The sequence below is a fragment of the Gracilinanus agilis genome, chromosome 5, assembly GCF_016433145.1.
Source record: "Gracilinanus agilis isolate LMUSP501 chromosome 5, AgileGrace, whole genome shotgun sequence".
NCBI classification, from domain to species: Eukaryota; Metazoa; Chordata; class Mammalia; order Didelphimorphia; family Didelphidae; genus Gracilinanus; species Gracilinanus agilis.
The window spans coordinates 185,212,023-185,228,180 of NC_058134.1; the positions used below are offsets into that span (position 1 = coordinate 185,212,023).

General features: G+C 34.9%; 1 protein-coding gene across 1 annotated transcript in view; it reads left to right on the forward strand.

Annotated features, from left to right (window-relative positions):
- SOX5 (SRY-box transcription factor 5) overlaps positions 1 to 16,158 on the forward strand; it is a 482,736-nt gene that overhangs the window by 422,627 nt on the left and 43,951 nt on the right. Inside the window, exon 10 of the mRNA XM_044679066.1 lies at positions 14,518 to 14,695. Coding sequence (XP_044535001.1) covers positions 14,518 to 14,695 — 178 coding nt within the window. The remainder of the gene's footprint in view (positions 1 to 14,517; positions 14,696 to 16,158) is intronic.

Here is a 16,158-nt window from a genome sequence, read left to right on the forward strand (position 1 = left end):
TTTTTTATTGTTTTCTTTACATGAAGCTTCACTCTTCCCCTTCAATTTTTACCTAGAAGGCTCAGTTCATTTGTATGGAGAGGTGAGCCTGGGCTCACTCAGAAAGGAAATCATCTAGAGTTCAGGTGCTATCATTTTGTTTTTGTTTTTTTAACTATTCTTGCCAAGTGCTCAGGTCAGTTTGTTCTGTGGTGCTAAAGATTTGCAAATGTCTGGGCATCCTGGCTCAAAGCCATGCTTACTCTAGTTTTATCTCTGACTGTACCTAACCTCAAAGAGCCTATAATATAATAGAAGGGATAACAGGTACAATAATACAAGTGGTGTAAGGGAAGAGCCTCGACACAATTCTATAAGAATTGTGATGATAAGCCATTTTCATATAAGGAGATTGTGGCAGGCCTTCTGAATGACTTTTGAACCCTTGCCATGAAGAAAGAGTTTAGCAACAGATTGAGAAAGAGAGAGAATGTGCTTCGGGCCTAGGATGTGTCCTATAAAGTGCTATCACAAAAAGTGCTGCCATGAATATTTTGATGTATATCAAAATTTTTCTTATTGAAGACTTTCTTGGAATGAAATATTTGATTCAATGAGTATTGACATTTTGTTGTTATTGAGTCATTTTTCAATTGTGTCTGACTGTTTGTGAACCCATTTGGGATTTTCTTGTCAAAGACACCAGAGTGTTTTGCCATTTTATAGATGAGGAAACTGAGGCCAAGAGGGTGAATTGACTTGACTAGGGTCACACAGCTAGTAAGTGTCTGTACCTGGGTTTGAACTCAGGTTTTCTGGACTCTAGGCTGAGCATTCTGTCCATCATACCACCTAGCTGCCATATTGACATTTTAGACATGTTATTTGCATAATTCCAACTTGATTAGCTGACATGTTGTGGAATTTTACAGAATGCTTTCCTTACAAAAGCCCTATGATATAAGTGGTACTAGTGTTATTGTTGTTATTAACAACTTATTTAGTAGGAATCTGATGGCAGAGAGGGTTAGTCTTGTTTGTAGTCACACAACTAATGCATGGCTTGAGTTGAGAGTCAAACCTGGGTCTTCTGTCTTCACATTCAATAATCTTTCCCATTTGTCCTCTTATACTTGTGCCTAAGATATAGATTTGCCTTCATTTTCTTTCTCCCCTGCCTCCCATTCTGGCCACCTAGGGTATGCCCATCTTTTCGATATGCTCTGGCCAAACCTCTCCATAGAACCTAGAACTAGAAAAGGTGCAGGTGTGCTATTGAAAAGGAGATTCTTAGCCTTCTGATGGCTTCCAAACTATTTGATTTTTGTTTTCTTTAAAGGTATTTTGGCTTATTCCTTTAAAGTTTTCAGCAGTAGCTTTCTCTTGTCTATTTGACTCTCTGCTTCTATGCAACAACACTTTTACCTCTCCTCTGTATGACCCCTGTGGAACAAGGGGGCTGCTGCTAATTTGTTTTGATATGGTTTGCTTTGGTCTGACATCCTTTTTATAGTAATTCTTTTTGGAGGTGCTAGTGGGCTTCTAGCAAAGGCGCCATCCCTAATACAGAGAGGAGGCGGTAGGCTAGGCTTTGATCAGGGAACCGTCTGTCTTCTTCCTGTTCATCTCAAATGTGCCAGTTTTGTAGTACTTGTGTAGCTTAGGAGCTTTATACGAGAGCTCCTATCGTATTTCTTCCCAAGCCCATCCCATCTTTTGAAGGGTTCTTGTTTTGTTCTTCTTTATTATTTTTCTTTCACAGTTCTTATCCCTATCTAGCAGGAAAGCAATAGTGATAGTTGTGTTTTTTGTGACATTTAAAAAAAAATCAAAGACCTTGGTTTTTGAAACTATTTTTCATGTACAGATGTGTTGCAGATTCTTCCTCGGGTTCCTTGGAAAAGTGTTCTTTGAGGAGTAGTGAGTGACCTATAGTGTCATTTCTCTAAAGATTGTCATGTTTAGAGAGTTATTCTATTTAATTGTCAAAGGATAATATTTTCAAGGGAAGGACTTGCATGGTTATTTATGTCATTCCCTACTGATCTGTTGTTAAAACACTTTTTCCCCTCCTGTTTAACAGCTAACAGAACCTCTTTATGGAGAACTCAGTAGCATTAAAACAAAATAGCAATGGCCCAGATGTGAGGAATGCAATTGGAAATGTCTTTATTATTAGGAATTAGAAGTTGTCAAGGGACCAGATGTGAAGCAAAGTGGAGATAAGCCTTGAAAAACAAGTAAACCTTACAACACTGGATCATGCTGTGCTTGTCCTTATCATCAAGCTATTTGTTCTTTGTGAGCAGCAAGGTGTTAAGTAATGAAACATAGGCTCAGGATTTTATTGACTACTGTATGGCAACCCATTCTACCCACCGTCCAATGAAATGCATGAAGTTTCGACTGGGGTGTTTGCTATGATGGTTTGCTCCCAGTATAGGGGTCGAAAGGCCCTTTCACACCAAAAGAAATAATGAAGAAAGTCTTGCGATATTACATTCCCTTTCACTTTTGCCTATCCCCACTCCCCACCAAAAAAAAAAAAAATACTACTGACCATCCTAATCTCTGCTGACCTCATGTCCTAGACTTAGGAATTAAACCAGAATAGAAGAAACTGAAGGGAGAATTCCACTTTTGGGAGCTAAGTTGGCAGAGTATGAAATGGTTGGAGCTCACCAAGCCACCTCCAGACCACCCAAAAAAAAAATCTCTCAAAAGGAAAACTAGAGCAGTAGATCTAACAAAATACAGGGCAAAGCAGTGTTCTAGCCCAGAACAGTGTGGAGGGACAGTAAAGAGGACCCATCTCATAGCAGGTGAATACAGTCCAGCAGGCTGGGGAAGAAACTTACTTGGGTGTTATATAACACAAGTGGCAGGGGGAGAAGCACAGCCAGGTTCAGTCCAGCCAAATCAGGGGTAAAGGACCCCAATGTGACACAACACAGGTTGCAGTGGGAGGAAACTTAGCCCAACAAGGTTCAGCCTCAGCAGGACTCAATGCCATCCAGTCCAAAAGACATCTGGACAAGACAGCTGTAAGACTCTCCACAGCAAGCTAGTCTCCAAAGAGTTCAATCCAGGACCCAAGAGGCAATCACACTGACTGCAGGCACTGGATGAAGTCCACAATATAAGCTCAAGGCAATACTCCTTCCATCCCAGGAATGCAGATTAGCTTCAACATATAAGTGTAATCACCAAAAATGCCCCTTCAAATGAGAAAAAAGACAAAGAAAAAGCCTGACACTGGAAAATTATTTCAGCAATGGAGAGAACCAAAATGCAAACCCAGAAGAGGACAGAAACACAGAAATGAAAACGTGTGAAGTCTGAGAGGAAAATGTGAAAGGATGAATTCCTAGAAGAGCTCCAAAAGAGGATCAAAAACAAATAGTAAGAGATTTGTAGGAAAAATCAGGAAATAAAGTGATAAACTGTAGGGAAATAATCAGAGACTATATTAAGTAGAAAGGAACATGACTTGGTAGATGAAAAAAGAAAGGAAAAAAAAAAAAAAAAGCATTGAAGCCAAGACCCAAGGCAAAGGCAAAAATGTTCTGGATTTGGAATCTTAGGACCTAGCTTTGAATTTCATCACCTCCCTTTATCAACCAAATTAAATTGAATGAATTACCTTTCTAGGCCTCAGTTTCCTTATCTGTAAAATGAGAAGTCTGAATAGATAACATATAATCTGTGCTCCAATGAATGAAGATTATTGTCATCCTTAAAAATGATTTAAAAAAATTAGATAAGACTCCTTAAAAGTTAGCCACACATTGTTCCAGAGACTTACCAGGAACTGTGCAGGAAATGTCTTTTGACTGAGATACTAAATATAGAATAAAAAGTCCATTTTGGTCAAAAAAAAGTTAGCCACATATCAAAGATGAAGAGAGAGAAACTAAAATTTTCTCAGGTAATGAAAGGCATCTTTGACAAATTGCTTTTTCCAAGATAAAAGAGCACAAGATATGCAATTAGCTACATTTGAGGGGATTGTTAAGAGAAGATAGAGCTGTGATTATAGAGGAAAAATATCAGTCAGTTTGGTATAGGACATTTTAAAAAGTGAAATTAGTGTGATACCCATATGTGCAGTGCCAGGAATTATCTGGTAGCTCTGTTCTGAGACTTTATGAGGAACAGAACCAGATCTGTGATTTCCCTGGTTTAGGGAACCTCTATTCTGGTAAGGACATTTCCCATCTAAGTCAGCACCTTCTTTGCAATTTATGATCTTACAGAGTTGCCTTCAGTATTGAGAGGTGAAATGAGTTCCTCAAGGGTCTAATAGCCAGTTTCATAGGCAGGACTTGTACAATGTCTTTTTGTCTTTGAGGCCAGCTCTCTGTCTGGTATACTACACAGTCTTTCACTGTGAGACATTAAATGAACAAAACAAGGAAACCAGAAAGTCTTTTTACTAGAGTTAAAAGTGTGAGAGGTATCCGGGAGCAGTAGGATTTGAGACAGTAAATGAAAAGCTAAATTTAGTTTGAATAACAGAAAATACAAATAAATGATCAGAGAAGAGAAATTTAAAACCATGGGCAGCTACTATGCTAAAATATCACTCCTATCATTCTACTGGTGTCTTTTCGAAAGTAAGATATAAACATTAAGCAAAAAATGTAAACTGGAAGAGCAAAGAAGCCAAATTAGAAGCTAGAATTTATTACTTTCAGCTAAAGACTTGTATTTAAGTAGCAATCAAGACTAATGGAGGCATTAACACACCTAAGGAACACCTATCATAGAATTCCTGGAGCTCTTGCTGCCTAGCTAACAGGGTATCTTGCAATTTGTGAGTCTAAAAATAAGCATCTAATCATTAAGGAGGCTTCAGGACAAGATAACCTGAAAAACGACAGCTTTGGTTTTAGGTATCATGGAACCTACAATTAAGTATGTAGTTGGGATAGGATATGGGAAAGACTCCTAATTCCTTAAGTGTTACCAGTATGGACTTGGGATCTTGGTAGATGTTTTTATATTAATTTGATTGATTCCTTGGGCTTCTATGATTTTTTTTTCTATCTAAGAAATTCATAGAGAGCATGAAATGATTCAGTGCCTTGTATCTTCTTACAAACATGCAATTCTTATCCTTCTACACTATAGTCAGAAGACAGCTAAAAGAGGTAAGAAAATATGAGAGTGATATTATTGAAGTCTTTCATGTATTTTATCAGAAAAATCCTCAAATTTATAATTTGATGCTAATAAGCAGTAGAATCTTATCAGTTAACCTGGATAGGAGGGAGAGACCATTAATATTTTCTCTGATAAGTAATTTGTGGGATTCCTGGAGGCAGGTAGGTGGCTCAGTTGATTGAGAGAGCCAGGCCCATAGACAAATTTGGCCCCAGACACTTCCTAGCTGTGTGACCCTAGGCAAGTCACTTATTCTCCCTTGCCTAGCCCTTACTGTTTCCTGCCTTGAAATCAATACACAGTATTGATTCTAAGATGGAAAGTAAGAGTTAAAAAAAATGTAATTTGGGAATCAGTTGGTCAGGAGACATCTTACTCTACCCCTCTCTGCCCTTAACTAATTCAAATCACTAGGAAATAAAAGTTGAATTCTTCCTTTCAATCATGAACATATTACAAAAAGCAAAATCAAACTGATAAACTCTCATGGGCTCTCTTAAGTTTCTCATTTTGTGTATTACTCCTTATATACTCCAGGTACTTCATGGCTCTGTGGTGGTAATAAGTATCAAAAAAATACCTGTACAATATATTTTATTGCTAGATCCCACTAGAAACATATAAATTTAGTAGGAAGACCATTTAATTAAGACATGACAATAAGAATAAAAAATGAAGATAAAGTAGGAAACTATTCTCTATACTCATATACAAAACATTACATTTGGTGACATATCCATTATAATTATATGTGCATTCTCCTTTAAATCTTCTGATTTCCCAGCATAGCAAGAAGATATAGCAGCTTCATATCTCAAAATCCCAGAATGGGAAACGGACTATTGCAGGAGTGTATTTTCTAGGTCTCTATAAGGGGCAACCTAGGGAATATCTAATAGCTCTCACTTCACTCTGAAATGATCATAATAACAGAGTTCAAAGTCATCATGGCTAGTCTACCCTGCTCTATGAAATCATCTTTTCTCTTCTTCTTTGACCTGTTAGTGTTTACACCACCTCCAATCTTCTCATCCTTTCTGTTTCACCTTTTAAAACCTCCTTGGTAGAATGCCTCTTCCCAGGCAGGGTCTTGCCTTAAGACGTCACCATTCAGTAGGTTTGTGCATAGTCCAAGTGCCTCAGAAAATGTATGTTAGGGAATCTTTTCCATTGGTCAAGATGATTGAATCCCAAATCATTGTGAGAAATGAAGTCTTATGGACATATCCTCTAAGATTATCTATTCATCATAAGAATAACGTTATAGATTGGCAAAGGTTTCCATGACCTAATGAATTTCCCTTTTTATTTTTTGATCCAATGGATGAATTACAGTAACTGTGAGATTGGAGAGATTGCTTGGAGGCTAGATTTAGGTCATCTTTTGAAAGAGAAGAGGAGAAATATGTAAGTTGTTTTCAAGTAGCTGAAGATCTGTTCTATAGAAAAGGGTTAGATTTGTTCTGTTTAGTTCGAGAGGAAAGAACTAATAAAAATGTGTAAAGGTAGTTAAAAAAAATGTAGTTACCCCTAAGTAATTCCTAAGGAGTAGAGTTAGCTAGAGATAGCTACCTCAGGAGATAATATTGTCTTCCTTGCTACCAGAGTTTAAGCAAAGATTAGACATTGGCAGGGTATGTTTTAGAAGGGAATCTTGTCTAGGTAAGGCTTGGACTAGCTGGTTTGGGTGGTCTCTTTTAATTTAGAAATTTTTAAACAGAATTTATAAAGCACCTATTGATCTCGGGGTAGTAATTGGAGGGAAGTTTGAAAGGACACTGTTTTTGATGATGGTGGTGATGAAGTAATGAAAAGTGGTATTAACATTTTCAGGTTACCTCTCATTCCTTTTAAGTGTCAAAGTATGTTTAACTCTTTGTGGAGGGTAAGTGGAAAGGGAGGCTCCAGCCTTTCTTTAAATAGCAAGCCATGGAATGTGTATTTTGTCCTGTGGTAATAGAGAGTGCCTGTAGGTTCTTGTGTAAAGGGGAGTAATATAACCAAAAAAACTTTAGGAATAACAATCTAGCAGTTGTGTGGAGTATCAGTTCAATATGAGAGAAGCTGGAAGTCAAGAGTCATGTTTGATAATGTGAAACTTAATATCATCTCCTAACTTTGGTACAGCTCAAACGCTCCTTCTTCACTTCTTTGCGGTTTAAAATCTTCTCCAGAGCCTGGCTCAAGTTCGTTAAAGAAGAAAACAGATTAGAAAAAGGAATGGTGAGGTACTGAAGAACAGAAAAGGATCTAGAGACTGAAGAATCCAGTGGAAACAAAGTAAAAGCAAAATAAGACACAGGAAGAAAGATAACAGGAAACACATTTACAATCGGGGAAAAAAAATCAGTGTTCAAAATCATAGATGTGACTCAATTATAGATAATGGTAAAAAGTTAGGGTGTGACTACTTTAAAACTTGTCTTCTGTCTTAGAATTTTAGAATTGATATTTAGTACTTATTTTAAGGCAGAAGAATGATAAGGGCTAGGCATTTGGGGATAAGTGACATGCAGGGTCACAGAGCTAGGAAGTGTCTGAGGCCAGGTTTGTGTGACTATTTTTAGAGATAAGTAAGGCACAAGGTGTAAAAGAAGAGGAGGTTGAGAATCGGGGAAATCAGGTTGTTGAAAGACTTCTGTGTATATTCTAAGATCTCCCAATGTGAGTAAAGATTTCAAAGTGGTACCTTTCCAGGCTTATTACTCGTTATTGTTCCCTTTCATGTAAAGTGCAATCCAAGCCAATTCAGTCTTATTATTCTTCATACATGGCCTTACATTTCCTGCCTTACAGGTTTTTAAATTTTCTTTCCAGATTACATGTTGATATAATTTTTAATATTCATTTTCTGACATTTTGCAATCTATGTTTACTAGTTTGGGTCTATATGCCAGATCAAGCATCAGCTAGTACCTATAGCAGAAAATGATTAGAAAACGTAATCTTTACTTACTTATTCATATAGTTGGTCATTTTCTTTAAGTGAGATGTTTTTCCTTTATTCAAGTCATTAGTAATTATCAGCAAATAAAGACAAATTTGAATTTAAAATATATGTGAGTTACTAAGTTCAGTCAAAACATCACTTTCAAACCTGGCCTCAGCCACTTCCCAGCTGTGTGACCCTGGGCAAGTCACTTGACCCCCATTGCCCACCCTTACCACTCTTCTACCTATGAGACAATACACCGAAGTACAAAGGTTTTAAAAAAAAACATCGCTTTGGAGATACTATCATCAAAGCATAGGGTTTTAAATAATTTTAGAACCAATCACACTCTTAATCTCTGTAATGAAAATGTTCTCTATATCTAGGTTAATCTGTCCTTACAAATCAAAAGATACTTTTTTCTTTGCATTTTTCTTTTGCATGATACATTTCTCCAAGGCTCTCTTAGTATTTTACTTCCAGTATCTAAAATACCCCTTTGATGTAATCAGAGGGATTAGGGGATTTTATATAGTGTGTATAGCAAAGAAGACATACTCAAAAAGAGATCCACTTAAAAAAAATAAGAGATCCAGTAATATATTTTAAGTCACATAACTCTACAGTCATTTTATCCTTATATAAATTGATTTTATTAAATGATACAATTAATTGTCAGGCCTGGCTTTCATAGGTAATCTGGTCCAAAGGTTTGTGTTATATAAATAATTTATTAACATTTTCTTATATTATTTAAATATGTGAACTTAGTTGGTGGTCTTGCATAAATATTCTGATGATAATCAACTAAATATAACATGGATGTATTATTTATTTTGAAGGCTAATAACATAATAATTATAAACTATTCCTGCAAACAACTTTCAAACGTAATTTATTACATAAATAACAAGACAAAATATCTTCCTCCCTGTCAGTGTGGCTACATGATAACCTCTACCTTTTAAAAGTGACTTCTTGATATTTGAAGAACATTTCATTATTAAATTCAAATTATGCTCTTATATGTATTAATGTTTTATTAGTGTGAAGTAGCTAATGTTATATGTTTTGTAAAGACTCTTTTACAGTTTCGACATGTTTAAATTATGAAGTTTCACTGACTAGCATATCTATTAGTACAAAAGCTTTTAGCCCTGATGGTAGGTATCATCAGGATGTACTTTTATGAATAGTACATTTCTATTTGTAGTTAAGTTTTTAGTTGTTCAACTATACAAATAAAAATAATGAAATACCTTTTTTCTTTTTCATGAATAATAGATATTTAATATGATTCCTTAGTAAATTATTAAAACATCCAAATTGTGAAGTAATATCATATAATGGGTCCTAATTATTTACAGCACAGTCTCCTGTATAAGGATCAAGCATGAGAGCTCTTATTAATATACCATTAGTCTGAACACATAATGAAAGGGCAATTTTGAATGACATTTATCAACTCTAGAACTGTCAACCTCTATTATGTCCTTAGGGTCTTGCACTCTTTGGCTTTAGAAGAAAGCGTTGCAGAGAATAGAGAAAAGTACTCAGAAATCCAGGCTTTCTTTTGTTTTACTCAGTGCTTTGAGTAGACATTTACCATATATGACACACTAATCTTCTCACCTCAAGGATGAGATGTGTCACCTCCAGCCCATCATCAGTAATAAACATGAATATAAGCTGTTTTTCCCCATCCCTTAAATACAGATTTATTTATTTCATCTACTCTATAAATATTTCTTTTTTGTTTTTTGGTCAATGTTTAGAAATAGTCTCAGCCCCTATAGTGGGTTAGTGTTTCTGTTTAGTCAAGTGCAGCAGTCACCTTTATTTCCCTAAAGCATCCCCAAACCTTTTTCACCAGCTGTGATAGTGTCAAAGGAAGTTCTATGGCTGTCAGGATAAAGGCTTTTGAGACACAACTAAGCCCTAAGGCCTGCCAGTATTTCTATACAGAAAGGAATAAGCAGGGAAACCATTTTAGGGAGAAAAGTTAGTTATCTAGAAATGCTTCTCCTTGATATTTTTTTAAAATGACCAATGAGTTCTTAAGCAAACAGATGCTTTAGCATCATACCATTCTCTGTCTCTATAGATATCACACATAAGTACATACATCCAGATAACAAATCTGAATTAGAGTATTTGGATTATCCCAGTAAATTTTCTAATCATCTAGCACCCAAGAAATTTATTTGTTTTATATTAATTTCTTAATGGTAATATCTTACTAAAAGATGCTCTTATAAAAGTCATAGTTATTTTATAACTATACCACTTATTCTTCTGTTTCACTTTGGCCCTCATCCTTTCTTAATCTACTTTTTATTCTTGATATAGCTCTTGGCTCTTTATGCCTCAGTGCTTAAATAGGTTGCATTTCTTTTCCTTGACAATTTTGGTCCTTTGGTTAATCACTTCAACTAAATACCTGAATATCTTGTACGCTTACATACCTTGTCAAATGTAAATCCTACACTGTTCCTACCATCAACCTTTTTCTTACCTACATGTCCTTTGAAGAGTGCTACAGAAAGTCATATCATTGTGCTGACTGGGTCCACTCCAATTGGCAGTGAAAAATATGAGGCCATTAGTTATTGTTTTCCTTTTTTGCCCTAATTTAAAATCTTAAAAGTCTGTGACATAATCCCTTAGTCTCTCCTTTGAACTATTCCAAATGAAGAGGAGGTCATACCTCTCTACATGTGCCCTTCATCCACTGTCTGTAATTTCTAATCTCTATCTATTGGCTCTCCTGAAGCCTACAGACATATCCAAATCCCTGCCATTCTAAAACAACAACAACAAAAGCTCCTTTATTTGACCCTGAAATCTTCTCAAGCTATCATCCTATATCTCTTCTCTAAATTGAACCAAATTTCTTTTTCTTTTTCTTTTTAAAAGCAGCAACTGATATTGGTTGTCCTCATTTTCTTTCTCTCAATTACTTTTCAATTACTTTCTCCATCATGATCTTTGATTTCACTTTTTCTTGAAATTTTTATTTATATCTTTCTTTTTTAATTACCTCATTCCTGATACATACATCTTCCACCCAGAGATACAGCCTTTAGAGAGACAGAGAGAGGGAAAGAGAGGGGAAAGAAAAAGATGGGGAAAAATGAGGCCCCATTTTTTATATATTTATTTTTATATATATATATATATATAGTATTACCCTACTGCTCCACATCATGGAAAATTTTATCCATTTATTCTTTTTACATGCACACTCTGTTCTATTATAGATAGATTTTATATTTTATTATTTTTATAATATATTATTATATTTACATTATGGATTTTATCTTTTGAATCACCTTTCTTCCTTATTTGGCTAAGAATTTGCCCCTTAATTATTTGTAAAAGGTATCTGATCTGGTTTTATTCTTTTTTTTGGTAAATTATTTAATATTCAGATATTATATATTTTTGAGCTTATTGTTGTATGTAATTCAGGTTAGTAATCTAAATCTCTTAATACTTTTTTCCCCAGTATTTCTGGTGATTTTTCATCATATTTGTCCAGTGGTTATGGCAAAATAGAGTTCATTCCAGAGAAATGTTTATTTATATGATTATCAAACACAGGGTTGTCGAATTCAATTATTTTTGGTTCTTCTTCGCTTAGTCTCTTCCATTGAGTTACTTTTCTATATTCATTAACCAGAACCAAATACAAGAGCTATTCCTTTATCATTTCTATCATTTTCTTTATTACCCCAAACAATTCAGATCTTTTGCCACTCCAAATTAATTTTATTCTAGCTCTACAAAAATATTCCTTTAATAGTTTTGTATAGCAGTAAATCTGGAAATTAAATTCATTATTATGATTTTCTTACATTTGTACGATATCAAAATGAACAATTAATATTCCTCCAGCTATTTAAATTTGTTCTTCCTTTCTTTAAGGAGTGTTTTGCAATTTTACATAAATAGATATGGATAGTGCTTTGGTAGAATCTGATGATTTCTAATGGAACCTTCCTTAATTGCTTCTTGAATTTTTTGCTATATTGAAATTCTGTGGGTTTTTTTCGTGGTTAATTTTGTATCCCATAACTTTATTGAAACCAATTATTTGTTTTAATTAGTTGTATGTGTGTTTTGCTGCTTCCCCAGGTTTTCTAAGTACATCACTGTACTATTACATATAGAGATAATTATTTTTCCCCATAAATCATTACCAACTTCTACCTTCCCTATTACTTGAAAGGATGGAACCATTCTCCCAGTTCCTGAGGTTCACAAACAAGGAGTTATCTTCAATTTTTCATTATCTCTTTATATCCAAGCTGTCACCAAGACCTATTTCACTTTTTCAACAAAAACAACTCTCTAACATTGCCACCACCTGAATGCAGGTTCTCATTACCTTATGCATGAACTATTGCAATTGTCAGCTGGTAGGTCTTCTTGCCTCAAGTCTCTCCCTACTCCAATGCATTCTCCACTAAAGTGATTTTCCTAAAGTATTACCCTACTGTAAACTCCAGTACTCCCTCTAAGAATCAAATATAAATTCAAAATCCTTTATAACCTAGCCCTCTCCTACCTTTCCAGTCTTCTTGGGCCTTACTCCTTTGACATATGCTCTTCAATTCATTATAGTCATCTTCAAATATGAGCTATAAAAAAGAGGAATAAGGCCCTTCCAGAGGTAATTTGTTCCTTTTTACTGATAGCTGAAGCTAGATTTCTTTCTACTTATGTGTAACAATTATTTTCTGAATATGGATTGGACTAGCTCCCTTTGTCCTATGTCCACTAGCTCTCTTCTAAAAATGAAATTCTATGATTCTGTTTCTATGTTTTTAAAAATTATTTAATATCAAAGTTAAATATATTTTGACACAATCTACCTATATGTTTTAAAGTGTTGTTTAAGCATTAGTTTAAAAGAGCTTCATATAAGGGTGGTTAACATAAAGGCTTTACAATAAAATAACAGAACTTAGTATTCCCCTATGTAGTCTTAGGGCAACCAGTGTCAATTCCCTTGAGAAACTCCCCAAATAAGCCAGATATGAAGTTGGATATTATTTAAGTTAGATGTAGTCAAATGCATCCTACTACCAACATATAACAACAAAATTAGAAATTAACAGAATTCTTAATTAATCATACTCAGTTTTCCATGCCATTCTACCAAATTCAACTGGAATCTCTCACTCTTTAGCCAACTGGCTTAAGATGTGGAGTCTGATTATATCTGATTCTATTGGATTTTTCTGTATTTTAAGTTAACTAGCATTTGCCCTCAGAACTTCTCCAGTTCCTTTAATTGATCATCATATTGCATGAATTCAAGCTATGTTATATTCTTTCATTTGTAGGCAGACATTGCCTAAAATTTTAGAAAATAAAAAGGATTTCTTTCTCCATGAGGATAAATAATATAATAAAAAGATACTTTTTAATGATATTTTAATTTGAGTTAAATCCTGAGACATTTCTTTGAAGTCTGGGGAAAAAAGATTACTTAATATTTTTAAATCTTGGGAGAGCTCCTTCTGTTTATAGTATAGGGAGCTCAGAGCAATGATTTTTATATGAATGTATATGAAAGGATAATTAAGCATATTTCATCTACAATATATAAATTATCTTATGGTTAGTTATATGCATTTTTCATTATGCTTTTTTATATGTTTAAAGGCCACATGGTAAAGTTGGAAGGGATTAGACTGAAAGCCAGGGTACTTCAGATCTAGTTCCATTTCTGCAACTGACTTTCTTTAAGTCTTATGCAGTGACTTCACACATATAATCAATATCCTAATGCTTGCCTGCTCAAGATGTGGAGAAGGGGCAAAGAATTTGGAACTTAAAACTTGTTTTAATAAATGTTGAAAAGCATTTTACTTGCAATAGGGAAATATGTAATGACATAAACACTAACATAGTAAAAAATATCAGTCATTTAACCTACATGTGTCAATTTGTTCATTTGTAAAATGAGGACAGTGATGCCTTCCCTAAATACTTTGTAGAGTTGTGGTGTGGTTCAAATGACATGTCTGTCAACATATTATGAAGGGCTATATAAATGAAAAGTATTATTATCATTAAAATAGCATGTAACAATAAAATATAATAAGCTCCTTAAGGACTGTGTCTGTCCCACTTTTAGATTTTTATCCCCAGCACCTAGTTCAGTATGTAGCGAGTGGTAGATACTTAATAAATTATTATTGATTGATTAGTATCGCTAAAAATAACAATAATTATAATGTCACAAAATAGGCTACTCTCATATTGATAATATACTACCACTATATTGTTATGACATATATGCAATAAAAATCAATAACAGATAGACATGATGGAACTGGAATATGGGGCTGCATACCTGTGGTTTTTTTTTTTAAGTGTTTGAGATCTGTCTCTTCTTATCTTAAATTATTTTCTGTCAATTATTACAGGATGAAGTGGCACAACCACTGAACTTGTCTGCTAAACCCAAGACCTCTGATGGGAAATCACCCACCTCACCCACCTCTCCCCATATGCCAGCTCTGAGAATAAACAGTGGGGCGGGCTCTCTTAAAGCCTCTGTCCCAGCAGCATTAGCCAGTCCTTCAGCTAGAGTTAGCACAATAGGTAAGTTAATTTTCTTTTCTTTTCCTTTTTATCTTATAACTAAGTGTTCTATATGTGGTAATTGAGTAGTACATTTTTTAAATGGCCCCTCGTGTTCTACATATGGTTCTGATTCGATGCAATACAAATTCAGAGCTGTTGGACCAACTATGTAGTCAGTGAAAACCATATAAGTCGTTTAAAAATTGAAACGAAAGCTATGGAGGCTCATTAAAGAATTTAAGTTAATAAATTGCTCCTAGTCATGAAAAGTAGATTGATCACATATTATCTGCTTATAGTAGAGAGGGAGATTTAGAGTCAGGAAGACCACATGAAAATCCACCCTCAGCCACGTGACCCTGGACAAGTCATTTAATCTGGTCAGCTTCAATCTTCTCACCCATAAAACAGAGATAATAGCACCCAGTTCTCAAGGCTGTTATGATAACCAGATGAGAAAATACATGCATATAGGGCAATCCCTAAAACACTGCCTAAGCGGGTAGGAATTAGAAGTGCTGGTGGAAGTGTGTAAATTATTTAGAGGCCAAAATAGCAAAGCTTATATACTATGACTGACCGGTCCTTCCAGATGACACTGTGAGGGTAGCCCATTCCATTACTATCTCCTTTCCCTAATTGATCATTTTTATAACATTCATATTTGTCTACAATGAAGGATCTATAAAGACAAAATTGATTTGCCATGGTAAATAACCAGCAGACAATATTAATGAAATGCAGCCCCATTTTCTTGAATTTTATTATAAGCACCTCCAAGTTAGAGGCGTGCTTCTGCTCTTGCAAACTTCACAACTATCATCCTAGTGCAGAGATTTCAAGGCATACCTGGTCAGACTTTTAAAATGCACCCCCCCCAGGCAAATTCCTTGCTGCTGCCATTTGAGGAGAGTGGGAAAGGAATCTGGACCTATAATTTCACCCATGTGGAGAAGGACAGAAACTTCCTCCAAAGATTCCAGATCATCAATGGCTTGTCTGTACTTTAGGCTTAAAGAGTTATCTGAGACAGGGAGTACACGAATGGCTCATCACCATACCTGTCATGTCAGAGGCAAGACTTGAACTCAGCTGTGACTCCAAGGCTATTTCTTGTCATTGTATTATACTCGAAAACGAAATATTATTTATTTTAAAACAAAGTATGTGTTTCCATGTACTGTTTAGTAACTATGATTGATATTTAACTCCACACATATTTTTAGCATTATGTATTGTTTTGTTTGGATTTAACAATGACTAGTGGATATTCTAATTGGTCATGAGGAAAAAGCTTATTTTAGTGTCCAAAGATGTAAAGGTGGCAGGGGTGATATTTTATTTCATACATGAATTATGCCCATCAAAAACGTAATTAAGTTATAAATATTGCATTGTTTAGTGTGTAACTTACTATGTGATCTTATTAGAATGGCATTATTTAGCTCGCTGCGTAAATAATATATTTGCATTTTTGTTAT